Here is a 20533-nt window from a genome sequence, read left to right on the forward strand (position 1 = left end):
CTGGAGATACTGGATTTTATTTAAGGGTATCTGATTTAAGGAGGCTGAATACAAACTGCGTGCAACACTTTTCTGATTTTCATCTTTAAACAAATCAAAATCCTCACCTTTTTGATACAATTTGTATTTATTTATTACTTTTTGTGTCGCTATGTCACCTAAAATCCCATTAAATAAGTCAGGATGTAAGTTTCAGGTTATAATGTGACAAAATGTGAAAAAATTCAAATGTGTGTGAACATTTCTGCAAAGGTGGTATAAACAGCTGCACAGAGGAGCATAAGATCAAAGAATGAGGCGACACATCCCAACAATGGCCTGAACTTTAGCAAATACAACACCAGTAGTCCTATTCCAAAAAAAAAAAAAAAAAAATCTCAGATGGATGGTAATTAGAACAACAAAAATAACAACAACAAAAAAAAAACACAAGGTAACACTTGGTGGATACACTGTGTTTGTAAGTGTGATTCAGGGCAGTGGTTTATTTTGGAAGGTGACAAACAGCATGTCTGACAAAAAAATAAGATAACAGAGGAACCCCCCCAAGGGCTCCTGTAAAAATACACACATCCAAGGCCAATACAGTTTAAAGAAATGCATCTAAAATTACACTGATAATTGTGGGGAAAACAAGAGGTCACAGTGAAGATGAAAAGGAGTGACGCCAAAAGAGACCTGTGCCTGCTGTTCTCTCAGATAAATTCGGTGCAGATGGCGTCTCTGTGGGTCTGTGGAGGATTTGACAGATGTGAGCAGGTTTGTGAACCCTGCTCCATCCAGCCACAGGCTGCTGCATCCTGGCCTGCAGCCCCACAGCACGACCAGGCAAAAGAAGGTTAATGACGCATGGACCCATCTGACAGAGAGAGCTCTGCACGTTTTAAGGAGAACAGAAGGACAAAATTTGCTCCTGTGCTGTTAGATAACAAGACACCGCCTCACACGGGGTAGATACGCTTTAACTACAAAATAGCTTTCACTATCTCAGAAAAAGTAAAAGCATAAACATATGCGCAGTATGATGAAAGGATAAAGAACTGCATAATTTAATAAGGTGTAAAAACACGTGAAGAGGCATCTGTAAGAATTCAACAATGATTTTGTACATAAAATAATCAACACTTTGAATAGTAGATGCAAGTCTTACATGCCTGAAAATGAAACATTAGAAGAAATTCATTTTTGCTTTTTACCTCCAATGAAAGAACAGCAAGATAGCAGACAACTGAGTTAAGAATAGTTTAGTTAACTTTATATTTGAGTTTGATGTATCTCATTAATAGCTGAAGATCAGCTATCAGGTGATGCCAGGAGACACCAATCATCATTGTCATCACCTTGCACTGTACAATACTATCAAGTAAAAGCCAAACACCCCCCGCCCCCTCCATAAAAAGAAAACCCCTAAAATCCTTAATTTTGCATGATAAAAACATTTTTTTTCTAAAACAATGAGAGGAGGCATTGGGCCTTTGGCTGATACATTTCTGACATCGGTCAATAACTGAAACAGACCACAGTTTTATCTTGTGAGGTAACATTCTTTATATGCATTTCTGCATTTCTGGAAGTCACACAGTACGCACAGTAGTGAAGCTCGGACACGACGGTGTGTGCAATTAGGACAGCGATCCTAAACATATAAACTGGTTTAGACTGGGCAGATTAAAATCAGGCCTGTGGGATGGCCGTGACCTTAAACTCATTGTAAGTTTATGGGCTCTATGCAAACAAACTAACTTTAATAATATCCACCAATTCTGACATGGTGAGTGATCAGAAAAACGAATTAGAACCTTTACCATAACCTTTTGTTTACTTGAAACTTCTTGAGGGAAATTTATACCTTTTATAAGATGATTGAAATTGTGCCATTCCACGCTGAAAAAAGAACGCTTCAAATGCATTATTAAAAGTTTAGTCTTAGTCTCAGCAATCAGTGCCTGTGAACTGAAGTGTGGCCAAAAGAAGACCCGGTTCTGTGACAGACAACTTGGAGAAGATGGACAAACGACGATGAGCTGCACTGACAGAATATCACAAGGCAAGGCAAGCAGATAAAGGGATCATGTCCATGATCCAACGTGACAGCACAATTCTCTCCACTAGACAAGGAGTCACAAACACCAAAGAGACAGAGACAGACAACCCAGTCAGGGCACCGAGACGTGACAAGATCTGACATGGAGGCAAATTGTTTGGCATGGAACGAAGGCTGCTTAGCTGCACATGTTTAAATGTTTTCCCAGGTGTCTGTCCATGTGTGCTACATAGACTCTCACAAGGAGGGAGAAACATCGAAGAATACCGATAATGGAGCATGTTGGATGGGGCTGACAGACAGAGGAAGCCGACAGAAAGATGAAGGAATAAAAGGATGGCGGTGGATCGATGCTGGGAAAGAGAGAGATGTTATCAGAGAGATTTATAGCTGCTTATCTTCTCATTATGAGAACAATTATAATCATGGAACCTGTTTTAGAAAGCCCCGTTTGAAAAATGATACTCAAAAAAAAAAAAAAAAAAAAAAAATCCCACTCCATTTCTGAAATTACACCACCACTTAATTAAACTGTAAGGTATAATGGTGATTACTTTAAAAAAAAAAAAGTCCACTAACTCAAGGCTCACACAATTTATGTGATTTGGTTTTCAATGAAAGTGTGACATTTTTTTTTTTTTTTTTTACTTGAACATCTTATGTGTTTCACTGTCACGGCTATGGCTGAGTTTCCTTTGTAAGTGCCTGAGCTTCTTTTATTGCGATGTAAATATTCCACACCATAGTGCAACATATACAAGCAGAGGTGTATGAAATTTAATTAAACAATCCTCCAAAGAGAAGTCTGACCAGCTAAGCTGATCAGCACCAGCTAATTGGTGTTACTTTGAGACCAGAACACAGTGGTGGTCAAAGGCCGGAGTTAAAACAGCAGCCCTTATTATTTTCTCAGCCATAAGATCCGCAACGCCTGGACTCGGTTCTGTATTCAAGCTTTGCAGCTCATTACGAAAACATCTCGCTCCAGCTTTTATTGTGTGTGTGGCCTTTGTATCAGTTCTAGAAGGTTATATAATAGTGTTTCTTAAATATACAGCCATTTTCACTACATGCCAGAAGCATAATTTACATAATTTAGTGCAGTTGTGAAGATTTTATCTGCCTCACTTGCAATAGTTCTCACTGTGCGTGGTGGCAGTCTTCCAGCTTGGTTTGTCGTTCAAGTTGTCTTATTAAAGTTATTTCATTATTATTATTTAGGCACATATGTCATATATAGTAGCTACTTTTTATAGCCATTTCTTGATAGAAGAAGATCAACACACATCCACGTTAGCTGAATGGCATGCTCTCTTGTCTTTGCCATCTTGAAGAGTGGCTGAGACACTCTTCAAGACTACAGTGGCTACAGTGTCACATTATACATTATGCATACACAGGCCATTTTATTTTCACATTTATAACCCAGGTAAACAAGAAGCCATGTATGTAAAAACCGAATGTTTCTTAACATTCTGCTTAATTTAAGAAGAGCGGTGCATAAATTAAAACAATGAGTTGGTGACATTTATTTTAGAGAAATTGTTTGGGATACTTATAACTGTGGCGGCTGTAATTTGTCTGAAAATAATTATTTTCCAACAGTTTTTTTTTTTTGTCTCTCACTAAATGAATGGAAACTCAAGGCTTGATTTTATTTGTATTTTTCTGTGACAAATTAAACAACTGAGTATTTCCTCTTGTGCTTACTCTAGAAGTCGATGACTTGATGCCATTAACTGAGCTTTTCCCAACAGGTAGGTAACTTTGTCTGCATTGTAATATAACTACAATATGTAGAAACAGCAGAAAAAGCCTTTTGGACTACAAACCATGTTATTATAATGTAGCACCTGACAGCTATTTGAATTACAAACTACCAGCTTGTTTGCTCCGCCTTTCAGGAATCCTGACAGGAACATCTCTGTTCTGAATTATTTATCGACCTCTCTGAGGTGCAGACCCCCTGTTTTTGTTCCCCTTACCTTCCCGCCTCCCGGCTGGTACTTGATGTTGTCGATGGATCCGATCTTGGAGCGCACATTCTTCAGATCTGGCGTCGGAGCGTTGATGGGTCGGGGGGTTCGGGGAGGGCGAGGCGCCGCTGGCTTCTTCTCTAGAGGGGTCTGCTTGGGCACCGGCGGTTTTGTGATGACGCGGCGGCGATGGGTGGCGGCGCCTTCGCCGTTGGTGGAGGCAGATGGGGTTGCCGGAGTGGCTGTGGATGCGGGGCGAGGACGCGCTGGAGGGGACAAGAGAATTACCTGTTAACGTCTGTGAAGTAGGAAACGATCACATTCAGTCTTAACTATAATACCTGACATCTTACATAGCTCTTAATATTGTAACCAGGAATAAAACTTTACTTTTCTTACTTGTAGTTTTGGGTTTCTTGGCCTCCCCCGTCTTGTTCTCGTTCTTGTCATTTTTGCTAGCTGAAAAGAGAGAGGGGGAGGTGGGGGAGAAAGAAAAAGACGGCAGTTTGACGCAAACATGTCCCTGACTGATTCACAGCCTCCTTTCTTAGAGAGGTGAGATTCTGTTTGTGATGTGCAGATAAAAATATGAGTGCGGTGTCTAGGAAAGGTTGCACTTGGATCTAAAGTGCAACATATGATAACAATTCGGTGAGCTTTTTGCCTGAGGGGTGCCAGTGTGACTCACTGCTCCAGTTACAGTCGGAGGTTTTCTCAGAGTGACTCTCAGAGACAACGATGTTTTTTTAGAAAGTAATTGTGTGGAAAGAAGAACAGGAACTCTAGATGTCTTGTCAGAGATGACACTGTGTGTACCTGTGGCTTTATTCGCAGTCGCCGCAGAGGTGCCGTTCTTACTGGGGGCCTGCCGAGGAGTGGGCGTGGCCTTTGGTACGGGTGGGCGTTTCTCCGCGGCGCCATTTTCTGGAGTCTGAAATTCAAAGCAGACAGTAGAGGCTGGGCCACTTCACTCGGGTCGTTTACCAAACGCATGAACCCACAGGACTCACTTATTGCCTGCAGTTGATTAACAGCAGAAACTACGTGGTACCATTTATCAGTTTAAATGGTTTGCCACCAAGTCATTTGTTGTAGCTGAGCTTAAAGTACAGATAAAGGTATTAAAGTCATGTTTAGTAAGAGAGAAAGGAGATTTTCAGTAATGGGACCCCACAGAGACATTTATATGTCTAAGCAAGGGGCTGAATCGCACCAACAGCCAAGCACACAAAAGCACAGCGGTCACCACGCTCTTTACCTTTAAGGGTAAAATTCTCTTTCTCCATTAAAAAGTTTAACTTTGTGCTTAAAGGTTCTCCGTTTAGACTCCTGATTAGAGCAGTCTGTCACACAAAAAAAGATTTCAACACCGTTAAACTCAAATTTCTCCAAAATCGCCAACACATTTTTAAACAACACTGACTGTTACTTAAAAAGATCAGAAGTCAAATGCAATAAGCAGAGGTAGGCGTTTTAATCCACACTAAGGGCTTTGTGAACTAGCTCTACTGTTGAGGATTTTTCTATCTCAGTTAAACGTGATAAAGACTCGCCGTGGTATTTGCATAATTTCCTACTGAGGCACTGAGTATCGGTGGCCTTTAAGCTTCCTTGCACAGCGCCCTCTGAGGATGTTAATCCTTTTGTGTGACAGTACGAACATAAATGTATATTTCTGCCTCTTTGGTACGCGTGCTTCCTCTCGCCGCTGTGTGCACACAGGCCAATACAATTCTCATCAGGCAGCGATGAGTAAAACAAAGGATGGAAGTTAATGAAAGGTTAAGGCGGCACACCTGAAATTCATGAAGAAAAGCAGGTGGGATGAGGCTTTAATATTATGAGATTTGAAATGAGATTTGGGACAGAGGGATGGCCCATGATGTCTGACGTCCCACAGGAAAAGAAGCACTTTTAAAGTTTTATTAGACGGGAGATTTTGTGTGGGTAAAAAATAAACACCTTTTATGAGCGTCTGCAAGCAGAAGTGAAATGTCCTGATCATAAAGTTTTTTGCAAAGTTTAAGTGGACACTGCACGGCTGGTCACTGAGACGTTTTCCTCTATGCAACAACATGCTGATCAGTTTCTCATCATGAAGGTTTTATTGATTCATTGCATCATTTCATATACAACACAAAGGATTTGAACTCACCTTGGCAGCCTTGGTCGAGCCTGTGGTTGGCTGACGTTTTGCAGCGGTGGGTGTGGTCGCCTTGGGCGCAGGGCTTTTTTTATTGGCTGCAGGGGGGGAGGGGCGTTTGGCAGAGTTGGCCGCATCATTGGTGGAAAGGGTGGATGGACGCGATTTGGCTGAGTTTTGTTTGGTTGGACCCACATCAGGCTGGGTTATGAATGCAAATGGGGAGGAAAAAACAGGGCAGAGTAGCAAAAAATAAATATATAAAACCCAAAAGGGAAGGAAGGGAAAAATAAATAAAGGAGGGCAAAGAGGGGAGGAAAAAAAATGCAGCGGTGAAATCTCAGCAGCAACAGAAACATGGCAGCATAGCCAGAGTCCATATGGCAACCATAAAAATGATAAAAAAATAAAAAAAAGATTATAAAAGATCAACCAGAAACCCACCTTGTGTAGGTAATGAGCAGTAAATCATAAAAGCATCAAATAAAAGAACTGAGCAACCCACAGAGAGCAGATGATATGGAAAGTGGCCTGAGGTGTGACTCACACACACACACACACACACACACACACACACACACACACACACACACACACACACACACACACACACACACACACACACACACACACACACCACAGCACATCCAAAAACACCCACATTAAATATCCGCATGATCAAAGATTACTTTGGAGTGGTAAGAGCATTTCTGTTACCACTGAATCCGCTGCCACCTGGACTGATGCGAGTTCGTGAACAGGGAGTGTGTGCGTGTGTGTGTGTGCATGTGCGCGCGTGTGTGTGTGTGAAGGGCACTTTGGGTTGGTGTGTCACAGACGCTCACCTTGCTCTTGCTGTCGGCGCTTGGCACGGTTTTGCTGCCGTTGCCTGTGGGAGACTTGGCCGGGCCTTTTCCTCCCTTCTCCTCCTTCTTCTCAGCCGGCTTCTTCTCCTCTTCCTTCTTTTCGTCCTTGTTGGTCTTCTCTGGCTTGTCCACCTTCTCCGGCTTCTCGCCAGCCTTGTCGTTCAGCTTCTCCATCTTCTCCTCACTTTTGAGGATCATCTCTGGCTTCTGGTTCTTGTCGGTGTTGTTTTCCTTCTTCAGCTGCTCTTCCTTCTTCTTGTCCACGTTGTCGATCCTGTCAGTCTTGCTGGAGATGATGTCCATCTTCTCCTGCTTCTCCTTGTTGTCAGATTTCACTGCCAGGGAAAGAGTTTTGTGGTCAAAGTTAAGCTAATTTAATAAAGTAAGTTTTGAGAAAATAGCTGATAATAACATATACAGTGAGCACATACAGTTTAGCTGGTAAAATGCCAAGTTTTGGAGAGAGATTTCAGAAAACGTGATCAACCTAATTTAAAATATATCTTGTAAAATGTAAATAAAAAAACAGATCTGGCATACACTGTTTTTGGGCAAATACCAAATAGTTACTAAAGGATCTTCTTGCTAAAGCCATTGTTACCAAGCAGTTACTTTTGTATTAAATTATAAACAAGTCCACATTTTGGACAGTATTGACCTGTAATATTAAGCAGCATGCTAGAAATCAGAAGTCAACAGTAACAAAACTAGACATTTTACCACAAAGGTGTCTAGTTTGTTAAGTTTCAACATCCATTGCATATTTTTTGTTCCTTTATCCTGGCAGATTCTCTGGAAATTAATATGCAAGTTGTAGAATATGAATTATTTGAGGTTAATTAGATTTAATACAGTTCATTGAATTGATTGAACGAAGAAATTAATAATTTAATTTAAGTTTAAAGCTTCAAGTGTAAAACTTGTAATATAGGAATATTTTCTCTAATCTCAAATAAGGGAAGATGTATTATCTATTGTTTAAGAAATGCGTTTAAAATCGTGGTCATATTTCAAAGAAATCTGACATTTATGTGATACAAACAGGCCAGTGTTTGGCTTATATATATGTTTATAAGAAAAAGGCCGAGTTGATTAGTTCGCAAGTTTTGCTGTTGCTTAAAATACTTCATTTGTAATGGCTCAGAGGACACAAATGAGGCTCACATTTTACAATGTCCTAAAGTAGCTCACCAAAGAATTGATTAGAAAAGAGACATGTAAGACAAGTAAAAAGCTGGTTGAAATGGGTGCATTCACATGCTAATTCTGAAATTACAAGAGCACCGATCATGTGGCACGTTTTGACAGCAGTGGCTGCAAAGACAGGCAGTGAGGATTTTTATTTGGACTGTGCCAGAAAAAGCAGCAAAGTATCTGGCAAGGTGGTGTCTTCAACTCATTAGTCTTGCTCTGATCTGCCTTCAGGAAAATTAATGCATGTTTTGTGGAATAAATGGATGCAGGTTTCCATCACTGCAGCCAGGATCACAAAAGCTGAGCACACATTCTCACTATTTGACCGTTAAGAGCACCGATTAAAGAAAAAGAGGAAAAAAGTTTAACATTCACTGCGTTATGTCAAATTCAAAGCTAAAAATGAAATTTTGTCAATGTGTCCATCGCAATGTTAGCTTATCTCAAATGAAAAAGGTGCTTTAAGCACGATGAATTATGTTTGTTTGACACATTTAAGCTTCTTTATCAGCGATTATTTAGAAACACGTTTTAAATCCGGTTCAATCGAAATGAAAACAATCCTGATTTAAATTTCCTTGATTCAGTCAATAACGTCACAGAATAAATATCCATGTTCTGGAAACGAATCCACTTGAACATGTTTCATTCTGACTGGAGTGAAGATACATTATCCCTAATTTATTTCAAATATACCCTAATGACTTTAGTGACATGGTTATGCAGTCTTTCCTCGCTTTCATTAAAGCTTACATTTGCACATATGTTCACACTCAAAAAAAAAAAACTCAAACACTTCAAGCATCTAACAAATGAAAACCTCAATAAATTGCATCACTTAACAGAAACACATTCGACTTGCGGTTCTGAAAAGTGAAACATCTTTCACCGACAGAAAAGTATCACATCGCATCACTTGCTAGTTTTTCATCTGCACTTCTGTTATTTATAGATTTGAACATCCAAGTGGAAGATTCTATGTAGGTCGTGGCAGCAGATGATTCTGGGTCCACTCGGTAAACAGGACAACCCATTTAGTCTAATGCACGGCCTTATGTAAGCGCTCACAATGGTGACAGGCAGTCTCCTCAAAATCCATGTCAGCACCGTCATCCCCAGTCCTGACAGTAGTCGGTGGGGGTTTGGCATCAGGATTTCAAATGCTAGCTTTTGTTCTGTCAATTTTTTTTTTTTATTTACCTTTTTAATCCAAACTGTGAGCAACACATTGCATTTGAAATATTCTCCAGAAACGTCCATTTTAAACTCTTTCTAATCTCAAAGTTGTAGAGATTAAATCTTCTCTCCAACTGTGAAAAGTTGTGGAGAAGTTACGCTTATACAGTTAAGTGTATGATAAAGTGTATGATACCCTGATACTTTGTGTTAATCACAGTCCAGCTAAGGATTGTGGCTGTATTTTATACATTTCCGTTTTCAAAAAAATATATATATATATATTAAGGATGAAAATCTAAGGAAAGTAATTTGGACAATTGTAAAAAGTAATTACTGCTGTTGATAAATCACAAATTAACTGTGATGTTTTTTTCAAGCCTGAACACTTGTGCTACAATCCTACAGAATCGAGAAATCTTCAAAAGAACCCATCTGACAACATTAAGTAGATTAAAAGACCTCAAAATGCAACACATAATGCTTGGATCTAAAGAAATTCAGGAGCACATGCGACACAAGGTCACTGGTACCATCAGTCACAAAGTCTCCAACATTTCATTAAGTTCGCATCAATGACTCGTCACAGAACAAACCAGAACAACATGCAGAGCACAGCAGGCCTCGCTTTCCTCTGCAGCTTCAAGTTTCAACATCACGAAAGAGAACGGAGGGAAAATGGCTTCCATGGGAGGATCCAATGCAAAAACTACCGATGGACCAGAAACGAGGCAAAGGTCCGTCTCATATTTCCCAAAAAGCATCTTAATGATGATAACAAATGGAGCCTTGAATTCTCCTCTCCGTTAACAAGAACTTAAAATCAGTGTCCAGTAATAATTTGTGGCATTAAGCTCAAGTGCACCTGGGCTGAACAGCAGGATATTTATCTGAACAATGCCGACGATGCACCTCTGACGGCCTTAACAAATTAAAATTACATTTCTGGAGTGAGCCTCACTCCAGAAACACAAAATCTTACCAAGTATTTTTGATTTGTTTCAAGCACAAATGTGTACATTAATTTACATACAGACATAATTACTTTACTTTTTTTTTAATTCGTACACGATTAAATAAGACAAAACAAGGGAAATAGATAAGACTAAACATAATTACGAGTAACTTTCCAGAAAGATAAAAGTTTCATAAGATGCAAAAACGGTAAACTTGAACAGCTGTGCCTGAGTTAAAATAATCTGCAAAGAATAATGGGGAAAAAAAATCCTCCAAAGCAATGTAAAAGATTCAATTGTTGTCGGGATGAGTTGCAAAAAATATTGCTTTTCTGAAAAACATCAGTTCAGTTTGAATAACTAAAAAGAGTCTTCATTTGGGAACTCTTTTGATTTTTCCAAATTGAAATGTCATCAAAGTGCGACATAAAGAAACAGGAGAAACCTGAAACGGGACTAATCATATTTTTATTTTTATTTTATTTTTCGGAGCACTGTAGAAAGCATGCGGATAGAAAAGTTGGTCCTGGTCATTTTCCAATAAACTCCAGTCATACATAGTGGTGCAGGAGCAGAGTTGAAAACTATCTGGTTAGAGAGATGAGAAGAAACAAAAAAAAAAAAAGGAAGGAGCAAAGTGATAATCAAAAGGAGAAAGACTCAGTCACAACGTTTACATAAGTCTGACGGTTAAAGACAGACAGCTGGGAGAGTAAGGGTTAGAAAAACACCAGCGCTCTCTGAGGCCGCCAACATGTCTGTTACATAACCGAGACCGGACAGGCCAAGCCGCGGCATGCGGCGTCCCTTCATCTCCCTCTGAACTAAACCGTCTGCATCATCCGTGCTTTTTTTTTTTCTCTCCTTTCTTTGATTCGTCTTAATTTGCTGCTCAGGCTTCCTCACGACTGCCTGATGGCACACGCAGCCTGTTGCTTGTTGTCATTACTTGACATACAGTTATTGTGTTATTCTGACCCGTGCCTTCGTGCTTGCTCAGTCTGCGAGCGAACATGGCCGTGTTCAACCTGAGCAAAGAAAACAAACCGTGCGGCCGTTGTCTGGCGACGGAAAAGCAAACGCCACACATGTTCGGCGTTCAGTTAAAGCCATTTAAAATCTGCATAAGCGATCCGCCTCTTCATCTTCCCCTGTAGCAGTAATGAAGTCAATTCCAACGTGGCAACGTTAAGCTTAGTGCGATGAAAACTCATAACTTGCTCCAACTCTTCCCTAAACCCTCTCTGCGGCGTAGTCTCATGAATTTTAATGTTCAGGACTCCCTGCAGTGTTTTGGTGTCTAACAAAGGAAATGTGCATGATTAGAATCCATTTTCTTTAGAGAACAGCAAAGAAAAATAAGAAGAGATTTCAAAGACGTAATGAAACAGCCAGAGCTCTCCGACCCCCACGGCCCTCTTTCATTTCTAGAGCTCCTTCTTGTGATCCAAGCGCATTGTATCCAGATCTGTGAAACCAGGAAGACAATGACGTGTCAGGCAACAAAAACAAATTCCAGCAAATTACCACCCGCCAAATAGATCTGTAGCAACCACCGTCTTTCCTGAGCTCATTGGCTATGCGTCCTCCTTGAGACTGTGTTCATAAAGGTGTCATAAATCACGGTCTGGTCTTAACCAGTAATGTGCAGAGCATTGTTGTGATATGTGATTAAAAAAAAATAAACTAACTCTAACTTGGACCAATTAAAACCTTAAGATTGAACCCGTAAATCTCACACTGTGTTATAAATATAGCATGTATGGATAATGTAATTTGACAATCAGAGTTACAATGCTATATCTGTATACAACACATAATATTTTTTAAAAAGACACATGAGTCTGTCCTTATTACTGCATGTGATTTTCTTCTGAATATATATATATATATATATATATATATATATATATATATATATATTGTATAGTGCCGTGTCACTGCACCCAACAACATCAGCCTAGTGACTCATCCGGCATTAAACTGCAGACTGAAAAACTGCAGACTAAAACGTACAGCTGCTGGCAATCAGCTGCAGCTGCTGATGGAATAACTGTTTGTGGTGGAGAGAGCAAAAGATTTAGAGAGGACTTCAAATTAACTCGCAGTCTGGCTGACTTAGGCGTTGGGCTGTAAGATAATTTTGGTTGTTCTAAAAAAAAATTATGCTGAATTTGTAAAAATGTTGCTTTTTACTTGTAAAACGTATAAATATCTCAACAAACACAAAAGCTGAAAAGCTTTTGAAACTTTTGCAGGAAACGATCTGTGTTGTGGCACATAAAATCAATGGCAATGTGTTAAAACAAGTCGACCGTAACTCGATTCATCGATTGCTCTTTTGTTGCATGTGGGACGAACTACGCCTGCAGTTTTGCTCACAAAATGCAACGACAGCTTCAGAAATTGAGGTCTTATCTTCAAAACAAAAAGAAAGAAAGAAAGAAGGGAAGAAAGAAAGAAAGAAAGAAAGAAAGAAAGAAAGAAAGAAAGAAAGAAAGAAAGAAAGAAAGAAAGAAAGAAAGAAAGAAAGAAAGAAAGAGGTGGCATGCCGAAAAGCAAGGACAGATTCTGTACAACATGTGCATGGTGCATCTGCTGGTTTGTTAACTGCAGAGAAAATTGAGAGAATCCCAGACAAGACTTCACTCCGAAAAGTGTTTCGCTTTGCATTTAAGCTAATGATCAGAGCGTTAAATGTGTCCTTTTAAAATAAATAAAATGATTTGGGTTTATGCCGTACACCCCTCCTGCGCCTGTTTTTGGATCCGACGCTTCACCTGGAGCAGTTCACCTTCACTCTCCTCCAACTGCACAACAACAAGCTGCAGAGGCAATGAGCTATAACTTTGTGCTCTCAGATTGTTTTTGTCTGCATTTGCCATCTGCCCTCATTTTATAAGCAACACAAGACCAAAGATAGATACACGGTTTATCAATCGCACAGCGTAGTTGAAAAAAATGAGGATATGAACGACTGCGTCAGAGGTGTTTCTAGCATGAAGGCTGCTCAGGGAAAGCTCCTCCTTTTGCAGAAGTTAATGTGAATCAAAACCAATCAGAAGACGGAAAGCACAATTCTACAACAGCTTCAGGTTTGTGCGTCACAAAGTCTTGACCCTTCAGCACAGGAGTCAGATTGTGTCAAATGTGGGAAGCAAATTTTGAAAAACGTAGAACCTCAATAACACCCCAGACTCCTGTTCGGTAGCCACCGTGTCGCACCGCACCCAGCACCAAAAGAAACAAACAAACAAAAAACAATCATAAACAATGTGTCTGATGTATGGGCATATTCAGTAAATTATTCCATGAACTAGCTGGAAGAATAAAATCATCACAAGTAACAGAAATAAATGCTTGAAAACATCAGTCTGTGTGTATACGTATATAAGATATATTCTAATCTATTACATATGGCTATGTAATAAGAAATGAATATGAAAAATGACTTGTCTGAAAGACACCCTGCTGCTCTGATTGATACCAATAAGCAACGCATCCTGAAAACCAATCAAAGTCCGAGAAAACGTCTCGGTGGCGAGGTGGGGTCTAATCCTACGCTAGGAAGGTATTACCTCTGTCTGCCACTCTTTTTTATTTCTTTTTTGTACACGCACCATTTGTATGTGTATATTAATTTGTTGCTTTCTTTTGGTGATGAATGATCTGAGAGTGCAGACGTGATGTTTACTCTGTGTGTCTATGTAGGCGTTTGCCTTTAAAAATCTGTAAGATTCACGTCAGTGAAGGCTGCTCACCTACGCACAGATGCACGCGGAAACACACACACACACACACACACACACACACACACGCAAAAGAGTGCCTACACAAACGCAGACAGACACAAAGCTAGAAATAGCTGTTCTATATTTGAATGAGTACAGTCAGAGTCAATGTCTAATCAATGTCCCCGCTTTCCTGGTGTCTGTAGCCTGAAAAGCAGAACACCATGCTCTGGATGATTTGATAAGACCAAAGATACAAAAACAAACTATGGAAATAACACATTTCAGTTTTAAATAAAGAAAACTGATGCGTGTTACTGGATTTATAACATTAAAGATGCAAATCTCAGTCTTTTAATTTCAACATTAGCTTTAACAACATTTCCCAGCCATCACCAGAGAACATTAAAACATAATTAACTTATTGTTTGACAATTCTCAAATTAAATGAAATACAGCAACCAAACGAGCCCTAAGGAAAACCAGCACTCTTACTGATTTAATTTGTTCAAATTCTGTCAGGAAAGAAAATATTTATAGTGGGGTTTTAATTTTCTATGTCTTTATGGAAAATCTTGTTTACTTAAACCTGTCTGGTAAAATATTAGGGGTAGATTAACTTGATTTAAACTATGCACTTTTGCGTCAAAGGAGGAAACCATCTTTGAGGTAGATAAGCTTTGAGACATTACATCCACTAATATAATCGTTTGCTTCTAATTACCCGTTTTGCTTCTCTGATTCCTTTTTTTTTTCAGGATTGTTAAAAAGGCTACACCAATCCACAAAAAAACATCACAAATTAAAACTACTTATGTCTTGTTGTGAAAGTCAGATTACTTGTTTGAATTCAGATTCCATTCATACAACAACAACAAAAAAAAAACTCCATTTGCTGTTTTACATTCAGTGTAATGGCCTTACATAAAAGGGACTCTTAAGGTTCATAGAACAGTCTGTACTTTTGTTTTAGTGAAACAACAGAAACAAATCTTCATCTTCTTGGTTTTCTTTTTTTTTTATTTTAGTTTTGATGAGTTTAGGTTCAATGGAGATGCCAAACAAACGAACGCAGTGCAAACAAATCCCCACCTGTGTGTGAGGTACATGCCATTTTACAGGATAATTGTAGAAGATTAACTTCAATTTCAACTTCAGACAGCAGAGCTACAGAAACACCGACACTTTGCTCCTCTCCTCCGTTTTAGAGGCTAACTAGATAATCATGGCTGACAATCGAAACAATGAACTTCTGTTGGAAGTTTTCAACTCTAGAGACGTGGCAAGTACATCCAAAAAAGTTATCTTTGTCCTCAAAACAGCAAAGGCGTTGCATGGAGGTACTTTATATAAAAGCGATAAACAAGAAGAGTCAAAGTCATGCTGTAACTTATCTGTTCAGTCAAAATTAGCAGCCAATAAAGCTAAAAATTAAATAACACACATTTCAATGTGAACAAACAGCGGACCCAGACTGAAGCTGACAATAAAAGCAGAAACAAGTCGGAATCAGTGGCAATGCACCCTGCTGATTGTAGCTGATCAAAGAAAACATGAAGCAAAATCACTAGAAACGCAGAAATGGAAGACTTTCTGAATCGCAGTTGAATTGTCTACTAGTTACTCACATTACAATAAGTTTTTATGATAAACATTAGGAGGACAGTTGTGTCCTCAGTAGACATCTACACTGAAAAAGGTTAAGCAGTGTCTGAGAGTTGAACTTTGAAAATTAATATCATGATGGTTCTAGTTGTAATTGGTTGGAGCCAGCAACAGACATTTAAAGAAATGAGTTACTTGTGAACATGAGGATATTCTCATGTTTTAGTCTCTCATTTGACCCCAGACACATACCAAACAGGAGAGACGTCTTACCGGTGGTTACTGTCATAGAGCCCTGGGCGCCTTTACCCAGCGTTCCTACAGGAGTTGGAACAGGAAGTAGAACATTGGTTTCACAGCTCCCATGATGCCTCTTAGGGGGAGGAGAAGACGGCACCACAGGTGACATCATTAAAGGAGTTGAGATCATCGTTGCCATGGAAGCGGAGCCTTCAGAACCGTCTGTAACCGTGAGTGATCGACGGACAGCTGCATGAGGGTAAGAGGGCCTGGGTGTTCCCATTGGGATGAAATCTGGCGTGCTGGGTGCCATCACTTGTGTGACGGTCAAACCCGTAGGGTATGCCCCGGCCATTACCATGGGAACAGACAGATGTGAACAGTCAGACATTGCACGTCTCACTGCAGTTCGCTGAGGGATGTCATTACCTCTCGTTGTTTTGGCTTCTCTGTTTGTTGTGTCCTCGTGGTGATTGAAAGCCTGTTCCGGGCCAGGACTTGCAACTCTTTTCTCAGTTACACTGCTTTTTGGTGGAACACGTGTTGCTGCTCCCGTTTCAGTATGGCTTAAGTTTTCTCTGTCTGACCTGTACCCTCCAACAACACTCAGTCCTGCATTACCGGCAGCTCTGTTGGGTGGAGACAGAGATGCAGGTGCATGTCCTGTGGACAATGCGGTGCTAGCTTTGCTACCTGTTAGGTCAGACACAGAAGGAGCAGGTACATCTGTACCTGACTCTCCTAAGTATGGCTTGAGTATTTGATTTCCAGGCTTACTTGCATTAGAATCTTCCTTCAGAGTTTTCAACAGGCTTCCAGTTGTTATCCTCTCATCCTCTTTTTTTACTTCACGTGAAACTGTATCTCTGGCGATGGATGGACTTAGTGGTATTTTTTCCTGACGTTCTGAGACCGGTGAGAAGATGTGTCCTTGGACAGCTGTTTGTGATCCCTGAAGGTAAAATCCCTCCATATTTCGCTGGAGATTGCTCTGTCCAAATGGCTTAGGATCAATGACAGAATTCGAAAAGACTCTCCCTGGTGAGAGAGAAGGGGAGGGTGATGTTGAAGTTGGGGAGGAGTGTGACGACAGGGGGCTGCTGGGGCTCTGTCCTGCGCTCCCTAATACACCCCCAACCACTCCCACCTTAAGTCCATCTTCCTTTGGCCTTTCTGGTCTAGACCAGTCATCCTCTATGTTCAACAACGGTGTGGTGAAGCTCGGGGTTCCTGATGCCAACATCCCCGATGAATTCCCCTCGGTGCTGCCTCGGCCTAATTTCCCTTCATCTTCCATCAGAGTTATTCTGGATCCCGTCTGTGCCATGGCAGTGGCTCCTCCTGGTGCCATCTGGCCTTGGCAATGCAGGTCGCCATGGTGGGGAGCAGCTGGACTGGAGGGAGACAGTGGAGAAGAGGCCACCACGGCAGGGATGCTGGCACCGGAGAGAGTACCGGGAGGTTTGTGCTGCTGATACCCGCTGGAAGGTTGTCCATACCCACTGTTTCCATTAATGATGCCAGGCTGCTGCCAGGGTGAGCCAGAAAGGAAAGACATTCTCATGCACTGCAGTGGGTCTTTCCTCTGTTGATCTTCTCTCCAACCTGTTTGCTTGTCAGCCTTTTTCCGCTCCCTTAGTTGTGGTTGTCCTTTTTGATTCCTCTTTCTGTGTCCTTAGTTGCTTTCTTCTGCTTCAAGTGTCCTGTTGCTGCTGTCCAGGAGGCAGAGGAGTCTTCACTTACCAAACAGTTGTGATCTTGAGAAGTAGAGGAAAGAAATGATCCCCTGTCTATTTTAGAGTGATTCCTTGCAGTTGTTTGTGTGTGCAACTGCATGGATGTTAGACATGTAAAGTGCATGTGCGCTTACGGGCGAAAGGAAAAAGTGCATGGCAGTGAAAAAGCGAAAGTGCGCGCGCACGCGTGTGTGTTTGTGTCTGGTTGTCTCAGCTTCTCTCTGAGCACTGCACAGATCAGCTGTGGGGCTAAATTGCACCTTACTCTCTCTTTCCCTTTCTCTCTCTCTCTCTTTTTGACATCACAAAGTCACATGACCACCCCGAATATTCCCTCATTCGCTGGAGCTAAATTTCAGCATCCAGCCCCTGGTGACAAACGTGCTCAGGCGGACACAAACTAAGACACAAGCGTGCACACAGTTACACACACAAATGCACGCACAATGCTATTGGCAAAAACAGAAGCACATTTGCACATGCACACACACCAACTGATCCGTGGTTGTCACAGCTGCTCAGCTGCTTTGTGACAGCCACTGTTCACATGTTGATTCATAGTGAGAGACACAAGGAGAGATTAGCAAGACATAACTGAAGACTGTTATCATCCTGACTGACTGACTGACTCTGGCAAGAATAAAAAAAAAAATTCTTGCGACTCATTTTGTTGACTCCTAAAGAAGTTTATTAGTCATTTCCATTTGGATAAAAATGTAAAATACTCACAGATTAGGCATTAATCTATGAACAACAGCATAGATTGCTTTATTTTTGCTGTTGTTTTTATTAGCCACAACCACTTTGACCCACTGAGGGATGGACTCCACCAGATGCCTGGAAATGTGCTGTGGCATCTCGCTTCAAGATGTGATGGAGTGAGACATCATGTCTTGGAGCAGTAAGAGGCATACTGGGGCCTTCTTTGCAAAATGACCTAAAGAAGTATAGAAAATATTTGGGTTTGGGCAAAGATCAATTGCTCTGTAATAGGCTTACCACTGTTCTCGCTTCGGATCGTGATCAATAATGACAGCTACAGATCAGGTAAGGCCCACAAGCTTCTGTTTTGGAAGAGTCAGTCACTCATCTAACCTCGGCAAACTGTCCCTCGATAAAGTCACTCAAATCGTTGCTTTTTTTCCTTCTACCAACAGTGAAAGTTTCATGTGCTGAAAGAAAAAAAATCAAGTAAAATGTCACTTATGTATACTGATTAAATCTAAGAATTTTGTTAGATATCCTTTGATAAATGGACTAACGAGGACAACTGGAAAACCTGGACTAGTTTAGATATTCAACTGTTGATTAAAAACTTGTAAACAGTGTTCTGACTTAGTAAATGGACTGAACTTACATTGAGCTTTTCCAGTCATACTGACCTCTCAGAGTGAGTGGGAATTTGAGGTTAAGTGCCTTCATACAGGGGCACATTGCGGCTGGACAAAAGCTGGAATCGAACATACAACTTTGTAACAGAGCCTTATAACAATAATAAAGGATTCAAAAACTCCTCAGAGGCAGTGCAATTAGAGAGGCACTAGAGAAGTGTCTGAATTTTAAAATGACGTTCTTGTGACTCATTTTGTTGATGCATACCGACATTCATACAGCACAGCTCCTGAGAGCTGGAAAAAGCAATCAGAATATTGGGTTCCAGCCCTGCATAGGCTCGTTAAAATGGCAATTTGGTTTTGCTACAAAGAAACGCCACGTATGCAACAACAACAAAAAAAAGTCAGACAAAAAACTATTAGAAGTGAACATCCAACATGGGCAGATGCGAAAGGAATATCCAAGACAAAGTTATTGCTGGAAGTGAGGAAAGGAAAAAGTGGATTTAAAAAAAGAGAGTAAGTGTCTTAGATTGACTTTTATAGACTGGAGTGAGCCAAGTCAAAATTTTGGACACAAGATGCATCAAGACTTATCCATAGGATTAATAATTCATCGGCTACCTCTTGCCTCTAGCATGCTTAATAGACACGCCAGACAGTGGTCAAGCAAAAGATAATAATAGAAACCATTTTAGCTGCTATTAAAAAGTCTACATTATTCTGGTTGGTTTCACAATTTAGACGTAACTGGTTAGACATTTGCATCAGACTCTTTTTGTTTTTTGTTTTTATGAAATTATGAAGTTTTAAAAACTCTCAACTTTGAAATAAGTATCTTTTTTTAGAGCAAAGTGTTTAAATACATGCACTTAATGACCCAGCCATCAAACAGTCTTAATCTAAATTATTAAACTGCAGAAACTAAAAACAGGATCTTCAGCAAAGGTTTATGCAGCAAAGTAACAAACTACAAACTGGTGGCCTACAAAATGTGTCATCATGTTTCTTCATTAATAGGATGAAAAATGATATTTTCAATCGTCCTGGTGGTTTATAAATGACAGGTTTTAGAAATGCGACAAACTACCGTTTATCCTCTCACACCAAATTAGCAAAAAGGAAACTTTGTAGCTTTTTTGAACACAGATTTGGGTCAACATCTGCAGTGGGACACTGAGAGTAAGTTCAACTGATTTAAGAAACTTTCACATCTCAGCAATTTTACCGTTTATGAATTTGGTCGTGCAAAAGTAAAAACTTAAGGCCATATGCAGATATGCAACTCCACGTTACAACTATGCGCATAAAAAAATCTAACAATTTCCACCTTTTTAAGTTAGACAGATTCCTGCTAACACGCCTCCATGTTTAAATGCGTCTCAGATGTTTTTAAATTATGTTCAATAATCTCACAAACTCTGCTCAGGATTCATAATCCAACTTTTCAAGCAGGATTAACGAGCCTCTGGTAGCAAACCGTCTCCTCTTCCACCGTTTTCTTTCCATATCGCACACACTTATAGTTCCTA

The 20533-nt window shown here is 40.3% G+C and overlaps 1 protein-coding gene across 1 annotated transcript in view; it reads right to left on the bottom strand.

Annotated features, from left to right (window-relative positions):
- LOC106931405 (uncharacterized) overlaps positions 1-20533 on the bottom strand; it is a 73673-nt gene that overhangs the window by 2404 nt on the left and 50736 nt on the right. Inside the window, exons 6-10 of the mRNA XM_088014827.1 lie at positions 7009-7364; positions 6176-6364; positions 4837-4951; positions 4420-4479; positions 4030-4286 (exon numbers count right to left, since the gene is read on the bottom strand). Of these exons, the coding sequence (XP_087870953.1) occupies positions 4030-4286; positions 4420-4479; positions 4837-4951; positions 6176-6364; positions 7009-7364 (977 nt within the window). The remainder of the gene's footprint in view (positions 1-4029; positions 4287-4419; positions 4480-4836; positions 4952-6175; positions 6365-7008; positions 7365-20533) is intronic.

The sequence above is a fragment of the Poecilia mexicana genome, unplaced genomic scaffold (assembly GCF_051168715.1).
Source record: "Poecilia mexicana isolate PSO_F unplaced genomic scaffold, ASM5116871v1 scaffold_17, whole genome shotgun sequence".
In the NCBI taxonomy this organism is placed as follows: domain Eukaryota; kingdom Metazoa; phylum Chordata; class Actinopteri; order Cyprinodontiformes; family Poeciliidae; genus Poecilia; species Poecilia mexicana.